General features: G+C 51.5%; 1 protein-coding gene across 5 annotated transcripts in view; it reads right to left on the bottom strand.

Annotated features, from left to right (window-relative positions):
- Positions 1-781: 781 nt before the first annotated feature.
- Positions 782-18,380, bottom strand: part of LOC105464329 (TTL family tubulin polyglutamylase complex subunit L1) — a 43,714-nt gene continuing 26,115 nt past the window's right edge. For all 5 annotated transcript variants that reach the window (XM_011712129.3, XM_011712124.2, XM_011712127.3 and 2 more), the window contains 4 exons: positions 16,507-16,650; positions 13,633-13,719; positions 8,160-8,323; positions 782-1,043 (listed from right to left, as the gene is read on the bottom strand). In XM_011712129.3, the coding sequence (XP_011710431.1) occupies positions 914-1,043; positions 8,160-8,323; positions 13,633-13,719; positions 16,507-16,650 (525 nt within the window). In that variant the 3' untranslated portion in view covers positions 782-913. The remainder of the gene's footprint in view (positions 1,044-8,159; positions 8,324-13,632; positions 13,720-16,506; positions 16,651-18,380) is intronic.

Consider the following 18,380-nt stretch of genomic DNA (forward strand, 5'->3'; position numbering starts at 1 on the left):
AATACAAAAATTAGCCAGATGTGGTGGCGAGTGCCTGTAATCCCAGCTACGTGGGAGCCTGAAGTGGGAGAATGAGTACCCAGGAGGCAGAGGTTGCAGTGAGCCGAGATTGTGCCAGTGCACTCCAGCCTGGGCGACAGAGCAAAACTGTCTCAGGAAAAAAAAGAAATTGCAGTCAAGGAAAAAGAAATGGAACTAAAAGAGCCGTCAGTTAAATACATTCCTCTCTCATGGCACGACTAGTCTATAAAATTTGTTTTGTTTTTAATTTAGTGTAAAGTTTTTTAATGTTAAAACCCTGTGACACATCAAATTACATGCTGAAGCTGTTACTTTCTGCCAAAAAAGTGAGTTTTTAATACAAAAATTCTGCTTAGGTTAAAAATTAAAGGCTGGGCACGGTGGCTCCAGCCTGTAATCCCAGCACTTTGGGAGGCCGAGACGGGCGGATCATGAGGTCAGGAGATTGAGACCATCCTGGCTAACACGGTGAAACCGCATCTCTACTAAAAAAAAATACAAAAAACTAGCCGGGCGAGGTGGCGGGCGCCTGTAGTCCCAGCTACTCGGGAGGCTGAGGCAGGAGAATGGCGTAAACCCGGGAGGCGGAGCTTGCAGTGAGCTGAGATCCGGCCACTGCACTCCGGCCTGGGCGACAGAGCGAGACTGTCTAAAAAAAAAAAAAAAAAAAAAAAAAAAAAAATTAAAAAACAAAAAATGCAAGTTTTATACATCTGCATGAATTGGTACCTTTTGCAATAGTCAAACAGACTACAGACCCTTCCAAAGAAGTGCCTTCATTTATTTACAGGGCTTAGGAAAGGAAAAAAGCTCTAGAAAAGGGAAATTTCAAAATAGGGCTTCAGCAGGGGCCCGGGTAGAGTGAGTAGTTTTGATAAGGTCCTGGTGGGAGTCACTTCCAGGTGGTAAGGACGGCTCTTCCCGAGTCTCTGGATCGGCCTGTTCTGGGCCCCAGAGACTGGCCCTGACGACTTCTCAGCTCCCGGTCGGCCCCATCACCCTGGGCCAGTTCTTCATCGTACCTGGAGACAGAAAGAGCCAGGATCACGGCAGGCTCTCTTTCAAAGGCAACAGACCAGGCTGCTGTGTGCCAAATGCAACATCACCCAGAGAAGCGACCTGAGGGGGCCCCCTGGTTCCTGCCAGCTCCCGCCCACCTCCCACCTGGCTGCAGTCCACCTGGTGGCTTTTGCAGCCCGGCAAACGCTGCCCAAGGCCACCGTGCCTACGTGTATAACCTTGTTAAGTTGTTGTTATGGACAGTGCTCTCTCCACGGAAGCTGACATTTTATACAGGTCACCAGGTCAAATTTGGCAAGGACTCCAAAGGCAACATGAATGAGGTGACACAGAACCAGCCCGGGGTACAGAGATGAGACTACCTGGCTGGAAATGCTTCACACAAGGCACCTGCAGGCTGGGGACACTAACTCCATTTCAGATGGGAGCAGCACATGAGTACCGGCCAGGGGAGGCCAGGGCAGAGAGGCCCACAGTGCACACTCAGCTAGAGACTCTGCCAGTGTGACCCACGCCACCCCTCCCCATTTTCTTTTCTTTTCTTTTTTTTTTGAGATGGAGTTTCACTCTATCGCCCAGGCTCGTATACAGTGGCGTGATCTCGGCTTACTACAACATCTGCCTCCTGGGTTCAAACGATTCTCCTGCCTCAGCCTCCCGAGTAGCTGGGATGACAGGCATGTGCCACCACATCCAGCTAATTTTGTATATTTAGTAGAGACGGGGTTTCCCCATGTTGGCCAAGCTGGTCTCGAACTCCTGACCTCAGGTGATCCGCCCGCCTAGGCCTCCCAAAGGGCTGGGATGACAGGTGTGAGCCATTGTGCCCGGCCCCCATTTTCTTTAACTGCCTGTTTCCCAATTAAAGTTCATGCATCCTCAGGCTGCATGCGCTAAGAAGGTAACAGTGCAGGAAACAGCCTGAACTTGTGTGTATAGAAGAGGTGGACAGCACCCGCAGCTCCCCAGACGGGGCAGTCACAGCAATGGGCAAGTGCTGGGTCTTTCCCACAGTGGCGGGGCCCTTCTCTCATGGGGTCCTGGAGCATGGTCATTGCTGCCGGCACCTATTGCAGGCTGCGGGAGGGAGCAGGCTCCGGGGAACAGGGCCGCCCCTCCACGGTGACTCACATTACCCTCCCAACTCAGGCGGCAGCATCAGGACTTGCTTCCTATGGGGGGAAACTGGGGTTCTAGAGGTTTGCTCAGGGCCTAGGTTCCCACAGCTGGTCTGTGGCAGAGGTAGGATTAACCTCCAGGACTTCTTTTATATATATATATATATATATATATATTTTTTTTTTTTTTTTTTTTTTGAGACAGAGTTTCACTCTTGTTGCCCAGGCTGGAGCACAATGGCGCGATCTCGGCTCACAGCAACCTCCACCTCCTGGGTTCAAGCGATTATCCTGCCTCAGTCTCCTGAGTAGCTGGGATTACAGGCATGCACCACCACTAATTTTGTATTTTTAGTAGAGATGGAGTTTCTCCATGTTGGTCAGACTGGTCTCGAACTCCCAACCTCAGGTGATCCGCCCGCCTCGGCCTCCCAAAGGCCTCTAGGGTTTCTGATTCCTAATTCGGAGCTTTTTGTCTCACAGAGCTAAGGAGTGTGGAAAGCATCTCTGCCCCGGTAAAAGAACATCCATCGGTGTGCTGTGCCGGCCATCCTGACCAGGACCTTCGGTTGTATGTAGGTATTTATGTCAAAAACAAAAGGTACCCAGATCCTGAGCGCTAACCTTGTGGACTTCTGGAAAAAGGTAGATTTCTATGGTAAGCTTATTACCAACCAGAGTCTGCAGGTTGAATGTAGTGTTGGTTAGAAACTTCTGAGGTTGAGGCCGGGCACTGTGGCTCACGCCTGTAATCCCAGCACTTCGGGAGGCCAAGGCGGGTGGATCACGAGGTCAGGAGATCGAGATCATCCTGGCCAACATGGTGAAACCCCGTCTCTACTAAAAATACAAAAATTAGCTGGGCGTGGTGGTGCATGCCCGTAATCCCAGCTACTTGGCAGGCTGAGGCAAGAGAATCGCTTGAACCAGGGAGGCGGAGGTTACAGTGAGCCGAGGTCATGCCACTGCACCCCAGCCTGGCAACAGAGCGAGACTCCATCTCAAAAAAAAAAAAGAAAAAAAAAGAGAAACTTCTGAGGTTAAAGAATGCATTTTCTACATTGTGCTTCTGGTGGCAAACTGGGACTGAAAGAGCAGGAGGGAAGAAAGCATTTTCTGACTACTTTTTTTTGAAATGGTCATGCAGACTGGAGTGTAGTGGTGCAATCTCGGCTCACTGCAACCTCTGCCTCCTGGGTTCAAGAGATTCTCATGCCTCGGCCTCCCAAGTAGCTGGGATTACAGGCACATGCCACCATGCCCGGCTAATTTTTTGTATTTTTGGTAGAGATGGGGTTCCATCATGTTGCCAGGCTGGTCTCGAACCCCTGAGCTCAAGCAATCTGCCTGCCTCGGTCTCCCAAAGCGCTGGGATTACAGGCATGAGCCAGCACACCTGGCCGCGTTTTCTGACTTCTGTCTGTGCGGCAGACACCACAGGCATCCAGGCTCTGCACCAGGGTGGGGCTGTCAGGACAGTGACACGGGTTTGCTTCCTCCCTGGCTCTCGAAGGAGAGACACAGCCACAGTCCCTATGACACAAGGAAGCCAGACAGGATACCCCCGGAACTCTGGAATCTCCCTGGGTGGGGGGTCCTCCAGGATGCCTTCCTGGTCCGTCTCCACAGGATCAGATACCCCGACCCACTGGGGACTCCACATTCATAAATGTCGTCACTCCACTGCCCCTCCGTGTTTGCCTCAGTGGCCAGGGGGCTGCGGTGACCGCCCGTCTGGTTCGTGGCTGCCCCCGGCAGCTTGCTCAAGGTCTGGTGGATAGGAACGTACTGAATGAATGGAGAAAAGGACCACATATGGTGACCAGTTTCACGGAGCACTTGTGCTGATCTGTGCAGCTCAAAAAACAAAACAAACAGAAAGGAGCATTTGGCAAGCAGCTGGCACCGGGATGTGCTGTTCCCAGGGGTGGTCTGGCCACCTACTGAGCCAACGCAGAGGAGAATCAGAGCCAAGATAGTTCTTCGAAGCTCCTGTTCTAGCAGGCTTTTCTTCTGGGTTTTCACAGAAAGAATCTAGTCACTATTAGGGTTTTTTAAAGGCTGTAAAAGTACAGCCAGCAACTTCAGAACAGAGTCCACCTCCAGGTGGCAGATGCAAAGTGCCAGGCCTTGTGGGGCCACAGCCAATGGCGTGGCCTGGGGCACATCAGCTGCCTCCTGCCCACCTTGGCCTCCCAAAGTGCTGGGAGTGACCTCATGCAGCCATTGTCCTCCACTAGATGCTGCTGGGCTCTGAGGGGTTGCTGTGGGCACACAGAGTACCTGGCATGGACGGGTGGCACCGCTCAGATGACGTGGCCCTCGCAGTCAGCACCAACTGCTACTGCTGCAGGTGGCTGCACCTGAAAATGGAGCTGAGGTTCTTTGATCATCTGAATGCCTAGGGGAAGCGAGCCCCGACTGACTGGAAGCGTTTAGAAGCCATCAGCTCTACACAAAAGCCTTCCATTACCCCTCAGGAGCCGGGGGAGGACGGCTGGATCAGGGAGGGGGTCACCTTATTGTCTCTTCAACTAAAAGCAGTGAGGCACTGGTCTCTGCTTCTTCTTTTCTGGGTTTTTTTTTCTTTCTTTCTTTCTTTTTTTTTTAGGCAGAGTTTTGCTCTGTTGCCCAGGCTGGAGTGCAGTGGCACGATCTCGGCTCACTGCAACCTCCACCTGCCGGTTCAAGCCATTCGCCTGCCCTCAGACTCCCAAGTAGCTGGGATTACAGGTGCCCGCAACCACAGCTGGCTAATTTTTGTATTTTCAGTAGAGACAGGGTTTCACCATGTTGGCTGGTCTTGAACTCATGGCCTCAGGTGATCCACCTGCCTTAGCCTCCCAAAGTGCTGGGATTACAGGTGTGAGCCACCATGCCTGGCCTGGCCTCTGCTTCTTAGCCTGGAGATGGCAAGTCTGGTCCTCTCCCTCATGAAGGCCACGGGCTGGACAGGTCTCAGGCTCCACACACTCCCAACAAGCCAGCCTCCCCACCACCCTCGCTCACTGGACTGAAGAGAACCCCCCAAGGTCCTCATGCTACTGACAAGTCTCCCCGCAACGGTCCCCACCCCTGTGCACCCTCACAGACCCCCTTGGTCCTCCAGCACAGGGACCATCAGGACCCACCCCCAAGGCCACCATTGCAGTTGCCGTCCCCAACCCTGATGTTACCCTTCACCTCCCAGGCTGCCAATCCCAGTCTGAGCCCATCCCCAGAATCGCCCTCTGTGGGCTCCGGAACTCTCTGCCCATCGCCGCACCCGCCATTGCCCTCCGCTTGTCCTTCAATCTCCGCTCCCCTTTCCTGTTCTAACGGGCTCCTGAGTCTCCTGGGAGACGCTGCTTCCCCCGCAGCTCCTGGTATGGAGGCTGCTTTCTCTTCCACCCACCATCCTCCCGGTTGGAGCGGCCTCCTCTCTAAAACCCCCAGCTTTTTCCAGGCCTGGTCACCACAGTTACCTCCCTCCTCGCACAGTCACCTCCAGTCCTCCAGGTCACCACCCCAGATCCCTTGGAGAGCCAGGCTCCTAGTTCATGGTGGCAGGTGATGGCAATGACCAAACAGATGAAAGCCCCAGCTCCCTGACCTCTGGTGACCCCATCCTCTACTCCATCTCAGTCCCATCCCCAGGGAGTCCCCAAGCCTCATCACCCCTCATATTATCTCCAAGACTCACTCCCTAACCACTGCCCCTTCTCCTCCCAGCCCACTTCCCTAGTGCCCGACTCCAACAACCCTCCTCCCTGCCAGACTGCCACCCACCCCCGCCTTCTCCCTGTCCCCGCTGCCCTCTCTCTTGCCATCACAAGCTCCCAACCCTGGTCCCTTCCAACCCTCTGCCTTCCCTGTACCTAGCCTGGGCAGCTGACCATGGAGCGAGAGAACAGCTAACCACACACACTGACTGCTTGCCCCTGAAGTTCACAGCCACCACCCTGTAGAGGCCCCGAGGTTGCCGGCAAGCCCAGCGTACTTCCATCTAAACTCCCCTTCCACCTGCTCCTCCTGTCCCAGACAATGAGCTGGGACATACACATCCACACCACACATCACTCACAGCAGAGGCAGGAGCCAGCTGAGCGTGGGCTCCAGAGTCCTGGGCCCGTGTTCAAATCCTCCCACCAGCAGCGCCTACCAGCTGCAAGCCTGAAGTCTCTTATGTGTGTGTGTAAATTTCACTAAATATTTCTTCTTTTGTTTTTTAAAAATTTAAATGAAACGCACATTTTTGCTTTGACAGAAGCATGTAACTGTGATCCTAACACACCTACTCCTCCGCCTTTTACTGCCGTCTGTTTCCCTCTTTTCTGGCTCCCTCCACACCCACTCGACCGCAGTATCGATGCCAACAACATGATGTGTGTCCTTCCACGTTTCCCTGCTCATGCATTCGCATGTAAGCCACTGCACACATCACTGTATGTACACACAGGGAACTCTGAGGCCAATGTTTTACAAGGAATAAACTATACACCATTTTCTGCAGTGTGTTTTTCCCAGGCAACCTCCCAAGCCCCACAGTGTAGCTCTGGGTCAATCTTTTTTTGGTTTTTGTTTTTGAGACAGTCTCACTCTGTTGCTCAGGCTGGAGTACAGGGGTGCAATTTGGGCTCACTGCAACCTCCGCCTCCTGGGTTCAAGCGATTCTGCTGCCTCAGCCTCCTGAGTAGCTCAGATTACAGGTGCACACCACCATGCCCAGCTAATTTTTGTATTTTTAGTAGAGACAGGGTTTCACCATGTTGATCAGGTTGGTCTTGAACTCCTGACCTCATGATCTGCCCGCCTCAGCCTCCCAAAGTGCTGGGTGTGAGCCACCGCAGCCAGCCAGTTCAATCTTTTTAAAGCCCACCTCATAGACCACAGAATGAATGAACCATACTGTGTTCAGCCACCACACTCCTGATGGGCTCTCACTTTGTTCCCACTTTCGTCACTACAAGTATGCCGTGGAACCGCTCTAAGCCTTTGTTTCCACACCCGTGAAATGGAGCTAATAGTCTTACCTACTTCAAAATGTTACTGGGGAAAGGAATTGATACTGTGTGTAAAGCATTCTGCACAGTTTCTGACACATGACAAGTCCTCGAAAGTTAGCTATTTCTTTCCCACTCTGTGAGATAGATATACCCTTTTTTTTTTTTTTTTTTTGTAGAGATGGGGTTTCGCCATGTTGGCCAGCCTGGTCTTGAACTCCTGACCTCAGGTGATCTGTCTGCCTCGGCCTCCCAAAATGCTGAGATTACAGGCGTGAGCCACTGCACCTGGCTTATTATACCCATTTAAATGTGGACAAACTGAGGCTCAAATAGTTGCACTGAGTTCCTCCCTGTCACCCAGCTCTATGTGGCAAAGCCAAGGAATGAGCCCCGGTGACCTGTGAGAAACAGGCACTCCATCTAGCCTGCTCCAGCCATCCCGGCAGCCAATGGGGGCCTGGCACGTGATCAGCGCACCACACGTATGTCATAAGCAGGAGAATCCACAATGATCAAGTTTAGCACCCAAACTGCTTTTCTGGGCTGTGTGCAGTGGCTCACACTTGTAATCTCAGCACTTTGGGAGGCCGAGGTGGGAGGATCATTTGAGGTCAGGAGTTCAAGACTAGCCTGGCCAACATGGTGAAACCCTATCTCTACTAAAACTACAAAAATTAGCCAGGAGTGGTAACACATGCCTATAATCCCAGCTACTTGGGAGGCTGAGGCAGGAGAACTGCTTGAACCTAGGAGGCGGAGGTTGCAGTGAGCCGAGATCGTGCCACTGCAATCCAGCCTTGGCGACAGAGTGAGAATCCCTCTCAAAATAATAATAATAGTAAAATAAATAAATTGCTTTTCTGCTACAACACAATCTATCCCATAATGTCATTAGTAAATGAAACGCTCTGCCCAAATAAGGGGAATCCACATATGGCCAGAAATCCAAGCTGGGCTATGGCACATGCCATTCGGAAACACAAAAGGACAAGCGCACAGTCACACATAAACTTACAGAATCTCGTAATTGCCGAGGACTTCCTTTGGGGGCGACTTGTTCCATTTGCAGTCTGGGATTTCGCCGTTCGGGACGGCGATGTTGAGGGTGTCATTAATCAGGTTATACTTGAGGATGCGATCGTTGGCAGTGCTGGATGTGAGAGACGGGGACGCGTTCACCTGTGAGACGAAAGACACACGTTCCTCAGCTGTGTCTCCTGCTCTTTTGGAATGAAAACGTGCACTGCAGGAGATGCTGGCTGCTGCACACTTTAGTCAAGTTTTTTTTTTTTTCTTTTTTTTGAGACGGAGTTTCACTCTTGTTGCCCAGGCTGGAGTGTAGTGGCACAATCTCAGTTCACTGCAACCTCTGCCTCCCGGGCTCAAGCGATTCTCCTGTCTCAGACTCCTGAGTAGCTGGGATTAGAGGCACATACCACCACGCCCAGCTATTTTTTGTATTTTATTAGAGATGGTGTTTCACCATGTTGATCAGGCTGGTCTCGAACTCCTGACCTCAGGTGATCCTCCCACCTCAGCCTCCCAAAGTGCTGCGATTTCAGGCGTGAGCCACTGCACCTGGCAAGTTGTTATTTAACATTGCTACTATCTAATATCATCAGAGCACCTTGCTAGGAAGCACTTTGTGATCCACTTTTATTAGCTGGTCAGTGAAATCTAAGTAATACTTAAAGGTGGGATTAGAATTAGGGTCTACAAATCAGCAATCACACAAACATTTTGGGCCAGTGTACATCACAAACATTATCAGTGCCTACCTGTGTGACTGCTTCTGTCCTAAGTACCAAGAGCCCCCCAGCGGTTTGTTAGAATCAGCGAACCAAATGACCCTGCCCAAGCGGCAGTGTGGGTTTAAGTAAAAAGCGATGGGCCCCCTTTTCGCGAAGAGAGTAGTATCTCATCAGTAAAGCAGGATTCCGAGTCAAACGATGAATCCTTTCAACACATGGAAAGGTGGTCCCGTAAGGCCTCTGAGAAGCTAAGTAATGTCACAAAATCCACACATTAAAATGGAGACATTCACTTTGTTCTGTGGAGAGTCCCATAGGCCCTCAGTCACTACTTTTTTTTTTTTTTTTGAGATGGAGTCTTGCTCTGTCACCCAGGCTGGAGTGCAGTGGCACAATCTCAGCTCACAGCGACCTCTACCTCCCGGGTTCAAGCAATTCTCCTGCCTCAGCCTCCTGAGTAGCTGGGATTACAGGCGTCCACCACCACGCCCGGCTAATATTTGTATTTTTAGTACAGACAGGGTTTCACCATGTTAGTCAGGCTGGTCTCGAACCCCTGACCTCAGGGGATCTGCCTGCCTTGGCCTCCCAAAGTGCTGGGGTTACAGGTGTGAGCCACTGTGCCCGGCCAGTCACTACTTATTTACTCATATTTTAGGCACAGTTCTAATGACCTCGGTTAGTTGTTTCAGGTCATGGGGGATTAGAGGGAGCAAATCTGTAAGCTGTTCAGGTTTCTCCCAGTCAGACTGCCTGTCTATGCTGCTAGCAGGGTATCAAATATGTACTGTGCCAAAGAATTGCACAGATCTCATTGCCCTCAAAATGACCACTGTAATATACCATAATACTGTAATTCTTATTATGAACACACGAAGACTAAGAATTGTTATTAGGGGCCAGGCATGGTGGCTCACGCCTGTAATCCTAGTACTTTGGGAGGCCGAGGCAGGTGGATCACGAGGTCAAGAGTTTGAGACCAGCCTGGCCAACATGGTGAAACCCCATCTCTACTAAAAATTAAAAAAAATTAGCCAAGCGTGGTGGCAGGCACCTGTAATCCCAGCTACTTGGGAGGCTGAGACGGGAGAATCGCTTAAACCCAGGAGGTGGAGGTTGCAGTGAGCCGAGATCGCACCACTGCACTCCAGCCTGGGCGACAGAGTGAGACTCCATCTCAAAAAAAAAAAAAAAAAAAAAAAAAGAATTGTTTTAGGCTGTGTGCAGTGGCTCACAACTATAACCCCAGCACTTTGGGAGGCTGAGGTGGAAGGATCGCTTGAAGTTAGGAGTTCGAGACTAGCCTAGGCAACACAGCAAGACCCCATCTCTACAAAAAAGAAAAAAAAAATTAGCTGGGAAGAGTGGCACACACCTCTAGTCCCAGCTACACAGGAGGCTGAGGTAAGAAGATCACTTGAGCCCAGGAGTTCAAGGCTGCGGCGAGCAATGATAATGACATTGCACTCCAGCCTGGACCACAGAGCAAGACTTGGTCTCTTAAAAACAAAAAACAAACCAAAAAAAACAACCCAGGCCAGGCGTGGTGGCTCAAGCCTATAATCCCAGCACTTTGGGAGGCTGCAGTGGGCGGATCACTTGAGGTTCGGAGTTCGAGACCAGCCTGACCAACATGGTAAAACCCCATCTCTACTAAAAATACAAAAGTTAGCCAGGCGTGGTGGCAGTTACCTATAATCCCAGTTACTTGGGAGGCTGAGGCACGAGAATTGCTGGAACTCAGGAGGTGGAGATTGGCAATGAGCTGAGATCATGCCACTGCACTCCAGCCTGGGCGACAAGGCAGGACTCTGTCTCAAAAAAAAGAAATAAAAATAAAAATAAAAAATACCCAAAACACTAGGGTCTGCAAAAGAGGGGAGAGAGAAGAAGGCGGCGAGGGTTTAAATACTCCCTATTGAATACTATGTTCACTATTTGGGTGACGGGTTCAAGAGAAGCCCAAAGCCCAGCATTCTGCAATATATCCATGTAACAAACCTGGATATGTGCCCCCTAAAATGAAAAAAAAAAAAGGCTGGGAGCAGTTGCTCACACTTGTAATTCCAGCACTTTGGGAAGCCAAGGCAGGAGGATCACTTGAGCCCAGGAGTTCAAAACCAGCTTAGGCAGCTGGGCGTGGTGGCTCACGCCTGTAATCCCAGCACTTTGAGAGGCCAAGATGGGATGATCACCTGAGGTCAGGAGTTCGAGACCAGCCTGACCAACATGGAGAAACCCTGTCTCTACTAAAAATACAAAATTAGCCAGGCATGGTGGCTCATGCCTGTAATCCCAGCTACTCTGCAGGCTGAGGCGGGAGAATCGCTAGAACCCAGGAGGTAGAAGTTGTGGTGAGCCAAGATGGCGCCATTGCACTCCAGCCTGGGCAACAAGAGTGAAATTCCATCTCAAAAAACAAACAACAAACAAACAAAAAACACACAAAAAAACTCCAGCTTGAGCAGCATAGTGAGACCCCATCTCTAAAAAAAAAAAAAAAAAAAAAAAAAAAAAAAAAAAAAAATTAGCCAGGCATGGTGGCGCATGCCTGTAATCCCAGCTACTTGGGAGGCTGAGGCAGGAGAATCACTTAAGCCCAGAAGCTGGAGGCTGCAGTGAGCTATGATTATGCCATTGCCTCCAGCCTAGGCCACAGAGTGGGACCCTGTCTAGAGACAGAAAAAAAAAAAAGAAAAGGAAAAAAAAAGAATTGTTGGCCAGGCATGGTGGCTCATGCCTGTCCTCTTAGCACTTTGGGAGGCCAAGGCAGGCAGATTGCCTGAGCACTCAGGGGTTTGAGACCAGCCTAGGTAACATGGTGAAACCCTGTCTCTGCTAAAATACAAAAAATTAGCCGGGGGTGGCAGCATGCACCCGTAGTCCCGGCTACTTAGGAGGCTGAGGCAGGAGAATTGCTTGAACCTAAGAGGCAGAGGTTGCAGTGAGCCAAGATTGAGCAATTGCACTCCAGCCTAGGCGACAGAGTGAGACTCCATCTCAAAAAAACAAAAACAAAACAAAACAAAACAAAAAAACAGAATTGTTATTAAGAAGTAGGGCCGGGTGCAGTGGCTCACACCTGTAATCCCAGCACTTTGGGAGGCCGAGGCGGGCAGATCACAAGGTCAGGAGTTCGAGACCAGCCTGACCAACATGGTGAAACCCCGTCTCTACTAAAAATACAAAAATTGGCTGGGCATGATGGCACAAGCCTGTAATCCCAGCTACTCAGGAGGTTGAGGCAGGAGAATTGCTTAAACCCAGGAGGCGGAGGTTGCAGTGAGCCGAGATTGTGCCACTGTACTCCAGCCTGGTGACAGAGCGAGACTCCATCTCAAAAAAAAAAAAAAAAGAAAAAAAAAAAAGTAACGTTCACAATTAAGATCATAGTTCATGCAGGAGAGACTTCCATTCACGTTACTCTATTTTTTTGTTTGTTTGGTTTGTTTTCTTTTTTTTGAGACAAAGTCTCCCCTCTGTCACCCAGGTTGGAATGCAGTGGCGCGTGGCGCGATCTCAGCTCACTGCAACCTCAGCCTCCCAAGTTCAAGCGATTCTCCTGCCTCAGCCTATCCAGTAGCTGGGATTACAGGTGCGCAGCACCACACCTGGCCAATTTTTTTATTTTTAGTGGAGGCGGCATTTTGCCATGTTGGCCAGGCTGGTCTTGAATTCCTGACCTCAGGTGATCCACCCGCCTCGGCCTCCCAAAGTGCTGGGATTAAAGGAGTGAGCCACCGCGCCCGGCCTCAAGTTATTCTGTTTAACATGGAGGACAAGAAAGTACAAACACTGACGATCTATTCCCCGCTCACACACACAGCTTTGGCGGCATAAGGAGTTGCCTGGAAAATGCCACGATGGAACCGGCTCACTTGGCTTTTCCAGCAGCTTCCTGCAGGGGTTCCCATGACTCTACCCACAGGGAACCACGCCCTACAACCTGCTATTGTGGACTCAGGTGTCCTGGCTCAAAATGTGACCGAGATGAAGGGCCCGAGCAGTGCACTGGCAAATGAACTTGGTCAGGAGGGCATGCGGGGAGATGAACCAATAACCAATAGAGCCGGAGTTCTTTTGTCCCCTCGGAGGCCTGAAGCTCCTCCTCCTGGCTCCAGGGCAACACTTGGGCAAGGTGGGTTTGAAGCTGGGGCCTCTGATAAGTGTGCCAGCGCCCACTGTGGCTGAGGTCGCACCAGCCAGGCTTGGTGTCAGGAGGCAGTGCTAAACAGACAGCCACCATGACATCCTCTCCACCCACTGAAAGAGGCAGAGGAATCCACTTCCAAACTCGACCTTCATAGATGCCGAAGAACAGCAGAGGCGTTCCTTCCCTCAGGAGCGTGCTCCTGCTGGCCGAGGGCTGCCAAGGTTGTGAGCTGCTTTCCTAGACGGGAACACTGTCATCCATGAGGGCAGGGGAGGACCCGGGGGACAGGGTGCAGGACTGAGGGAGGATGGACTAGCCTAGAGGCACCCTGGAGGTGTTGTCACCACCAAGTTCACATGAGATGCGCCACAGCTCCCTGTCGTGGGCTGGGCTCTGGGAGGGGAGCAATGCAGGAATGTGCTTATAATTTAACTATCAGCAAACCATCAAACCTGAACATCGGTCCCTTTCCTGCCTGGCCTGAGAAATATCCAGGGCCTGGGGGTCCGCTGGGCCCGAGTCGGGGCAGAAGCATGTCAGGGGTGGTGTGTGGTGTGACCGGGTGTGGGTACTCCCATGGTTACCTCGATCAGCCAGGGCTTCAGCTTGTCGTCAATGATGATGTCATAGCCATAGCATTCAAAGCAGTGCTTGTCATTGTTCATCACCGGCTGGAGAGAGAGTGACCAGTGGGTGACATGGCCATCATCGAAGGGCGCAGCCGAGACCAACGCCTCAGAAACAAGCAGGATCATCCCACGGTCCCGACCTCCCACAGCAAGGGTTCCCACCCTCCACCACAAACGCTTCCTTCCCTCCTCTCCCTCTTCCTCCCGCAAGGCTCAGAGACTGGACACTTTCCTCAGCCTGATAGAGGGAACTGATGGAACCGTAACGGGCATCTCTGCATCTCACTCATCAGAGGCTTGACTAGCACCCAACCCCTCTGCCAGCGTGACACTGTCATCAGAGTGGACGGGTGTCCAGCTCCAAGCCCAGAACCTGCAGTGAAGGTCTGTGCAGGCTTATCACAGACAAACACAAACTGTCCCCCAGGCTGCCTGTCACCCCTTCCCAGGCCCTTAGGGATCCGGGTGCCAGACTATTAACCTCTGTTCCCAGTGACAAAAGTAAATCCATTTATATACAAATTTTTGAATTTCCTTTGTAATTTTTGATTCCGTTTCACCTAGATACACATTAGATTAACTGTTCTCCAGATACATAAATAACATCACCTGAGGCTGGGTGCGGTGGCTCATGCCCGTAATCCCAGCACTTTGGGAGGCCAGGGTGGGAGGATCACTTGATCCCAGGAGTTTGAGACCAGCCTGGCTAATACAGTGAGACCCCCGCCTCTACAAGAAATGAAACATTTAGCCGGGTGTGGTGGTATGTGCCTGCAGTCCCAGCTACTTGGGACGGCTGGAGGCTGGGAGGAAGAAGAGTGCCATGAGGAGTGGTGGATTGCAGTGATCCATGAACACGCCACTACACTCCAGCCTGGGTGACAGAGCAAGAATCTGTCACTTCAAACAAACAAACAAAAGAAACCTGGCTGGGTGCAGTGGCTGATATCTGTAATCCCAGCACTTTGGGAGGCTGAGGCGGTGGATCACCTGAGGTCGGGAGTTCGAGACCAGCCTGGCCAACATGGTAAAACCCCGTCTCTACTAAAAATACAAAAAATTAGCGGCATGTGGTGGTTCGTGCCTGTAATCCCAGCTACTCGGGAGGCTGAGACAGGAGAATCGCTTGTACCTGGGAGGCGGAGCTTGCAGTGAGCTGAGATCGCACCACTGCACTCCAGCCTGGGTGACAGAACGAGACTCTGTCTCACAAAAAAAAAAAAAAGAAGCAGGTCTTGGCTGGGTGCAGAGGCTCACATCTGTAATCCCAGCACCTTGGGAAGCCGAGGTGGGGAGATAATGAGGTCAGGAGATCGAGAGCAGCCTGGCCAATATGGTGAAACTCTGTCTATATTAAAAATACAAAAATTAGCTGGGCGTTGTGGCACATGCCTGTAATCCCAGGAACTTGGGAGGCTGAGGCAGGAGAATCGCTTGAACCAGGGAATTGGAGGTTGCAGTGGGCCAAGATTGTGCCACTGCATTTCAGCCTGGGTGACAGAATGAGACTCTGCCTCAAAAACAAAAACAAAACAAAACAAAAAATAGGGTCTTGCTTTGTTACCACAAGTCTCAAACTTGTGGGCTTACATGATCCTCCACCTCGGCCTCTCAAAGTCCTGGGATTACAGGCGTGAGCCACAGTGCCCGGCCCGGGAAATACTAATAGTAGCCAGCTTGCTGGTGCTCAAATGTTCGTTTCTCCCCTCTTCCTTGAAAATAGATGTGCACCTGCTTTAACACTGTAAAGCAAAACACGAATGCCAACTGCAAACCAGCAAATAAACAAAAAATGAGAAGATAAAAAAAAGAAGAGGCATGCTATTTCCAGTACAAAATATCTATGAAATACTAAAGTCAGGACATCTACAGACAAAAGGCTGCTGGAGGTCCATCTCCAATATATCACTTTATGTCAAAATAGTTATTATTGACTTAGTGGGTATAAGAGGAATGAAGGGGCTGGGGCCTGTGGCTACACCTGAGAGGCTAGCCCAGCTCACCCCAGGGCGGCACTGGGCTGGAAGCTGGCCCCTTTCCCTCCCCGAAAAAACCGCAGCCTCTGGCAGACGTGCAGGCGGCAAGAACATCAAAACAGGCTTTTTTTTTTTTTTTGAGACAGAGTTTTGCTCTTGTTGCCCAGACTGGAGCGCAATCTTGAAGACGGAGTTTCCCTCTTGGCGCCTAGGCTGGAGTGCAATGGCGCGATCTTGCCTCACTGCAACTTCCACCTCCCGGATTCAAGCAATTCTCCTGCCTCAGCTTCCCGAGTAGCTGGGATTACAGGTGCGCACCACCATGCCCAGATAATTTTTTGTATTTTTAGTAGAGATATGGTTTCACCATGGCCAGGCTGGTCTTGAACTTCTGACCTCAGGTGATCCGCCCACCTCAGCCTCTCAGAGTGCTGGGATTACAGGCATGAGCCAATGTGCCCGGCCTGTTCTTTGTTTTTTGAGACAGTGTCTCACTCTATCACCCAGGCTGGAGTGCAGTGGTGTGATCTCCGCTCACTGAAACCTCCACCTCCTGGGTTCAAGTGATTCTCCTGCCTCAGCCTCCCAAGTAGCTGGGATTACACGTGCATGCCACCACACCTGGCTAATTTTGTACTTTTAGTAGAGACAGGGTTTCACCATGTATGTGGGCCAGACTAGTCTCAAACTTCTGACCTCAGGTGGTCTGCCTGCCTCAGCCTCCCAAAGTGCCGGGATTACAGGCGTGAGCCACTGTGCACAGCTGAAAACAGGTATTTTTAACAAGAACAGCAAGCCCCCCGACTCCCAAACATGCCCTGGGAGCTGCCTCCCCCGCCCACAGCAAACTCACCGCCACAGCCTTCAAGGACTGCACGATGATCCAATGGATCTCGTCGAACAGCTTGCTGGTCACCTCCTTGCCGCGGGTGCTCTCCAGGTACAGCCGCAGGTTGCTCACTGTCCACTTGCCCCCATGGATGTGGTTGTAGTCTTCCTGGTGACAGGAAAGCGGGCAGGCATCCCTCAGGTTATGCACCCCATAGGAACCCCGTGGAACCGTTGCATCCCCCAAGCATTTCTGGAGTGCCCCCTGGGTGTGGGCATGCAGCAACAAGGCAAACGTCTGGACCCTTACCCCAGGGAGATCTGGGCCAGCTATTTTCCGTTTTGTTTTAAGATACGGTCTCACTCTGTCCCCCAAGCTGGAGTGCAGTGGCATGACTTTGGTGAACTGCAGCCTTGACCTTTTGAGCTTAAGCGAGCCTCTCACCTCAGCCTCCCAAGTAGCTGGGACTACAGGCACGTGCCACCATGCCTGGCTGATTTTTAAATTGTTTTAGAGAAGAGGTCTCACTATGTTGCCCGGACTGGTCGTGAACTCCTGGCCTCAAGTGATCCTCCTGCCTTGGCCTCCCAAAGTGTTGGGATTACAGGCATGAGCCACTGTGCCCGGCCGCCTGGGCCTCCTATTATGTGGGTTTTTTTTTTTTTTTTTTTTTTTGAGACGGAGTCTCACGCTGTTGCCCAGGCTGGAGTGCAGTGGCGCGATCTCGGCTCACTGCAAGCTCCGCCTCCCGGGTTCCCGCCATTCTCCTGCCTCAGCCTCCTGAGTAGCTGGGACTACAGGCGCCCGCCACCGCGCCCGGCTAATTTTTTGTATTTTTAGTAGAGACGGGGTTTCACTGTGGTCTCGATCTCCTGACCTTGTGATCCGCCCGCCTCGGCCTCCCAAAGTGCTGGGATTACAGGCTTGAGCCACCGCGCCCGGCTTTTTTTTTTTTTTTTAAGACAGAGTCTCACTCTGTCGCCCAGGCTGGAGTGCAACGGCATGATCTCGGCTCATTGCACTGTGAGTCACCGTCCTGGCCTTACGTGGGTATTTTTAAATGCTCATCTCCCTAAGACTCTCGGGCTTAATCATTTATGCCTCACAGCACAGGCTGTGGAGTGCTGCCGGGATACCCTTCAAGACCAAGGCGCTCGTTCTTCCAGCTGAGACCCACCCTCACTGGGAGTGCCCTTGGCTTGAGGGAGCTGCCTAATCCAGGGTGAAAGCCTTTCCCAAGGGCAACAGCATACCATGTCTGGCTGACGCCATGTGTCAGGCCCTGCTCCCTCCAGGACAGCCCTGCAGGGCCACCCCCACTCCACAGCACCCCAGGGTGGGCGGAGGCCTCCATTGCAGCAACATCAGCTTGCTGACTTCTACCTCAGTCTTTCCTGGGGAAGCCAGCCTAAGACGCGCCTGGGCTGCACACTGCAGTGTAAAAGCACCACACCCATAACTCTCCAACAACCTTGAGAAGTTGCCATTATCATTCCATTTCACAGAGGAGGCCGGGCTCAGAGAAGCAGTTACTTGGCCGAGCTTTCCTCCTGGGCTGGGATGGGGCTGGGCCCCCAGCCCACATGTTCTGAGCCAGTTCTGAGCTCTTCCTGTTTTGCCATCCCTGAAAATTAATTCTCCATACAATGCTTGCCTTTGAAGGCAAAGGGCTAGAAAATACCCAAATGTATTACATTGTTAGGAGACTGCAATTTCATTTTCTAAGTATAAAGTGAGAACCATGAACTAAAACAATATCAGCCTACTAACTACTTGAGCAAACATCACTGACTCAAAGCAGATAAAAGGAGAATTAACCACATTTTAAAAGAAAGTCCAGGCACGGTGGCTCATGCCTGTAATCCCAGCACTTTGGGAAGCCAAGGTGAGAGGATCAC

Source organism: Macaca nemestrina, chromosome 15 (assembly GCF_043159975.1).
Source record: "Macaca nemestrina isolate mMacNem1 chromosome 15, mMacNem.hap1, whole genome shotgun sequence".
Taxonomy (NCBI): Eukaryota; Metazoa; Chordata; class Mammalia; order Primates; family Cercopithecidae; genus Macaca; species Macaca nemestrina.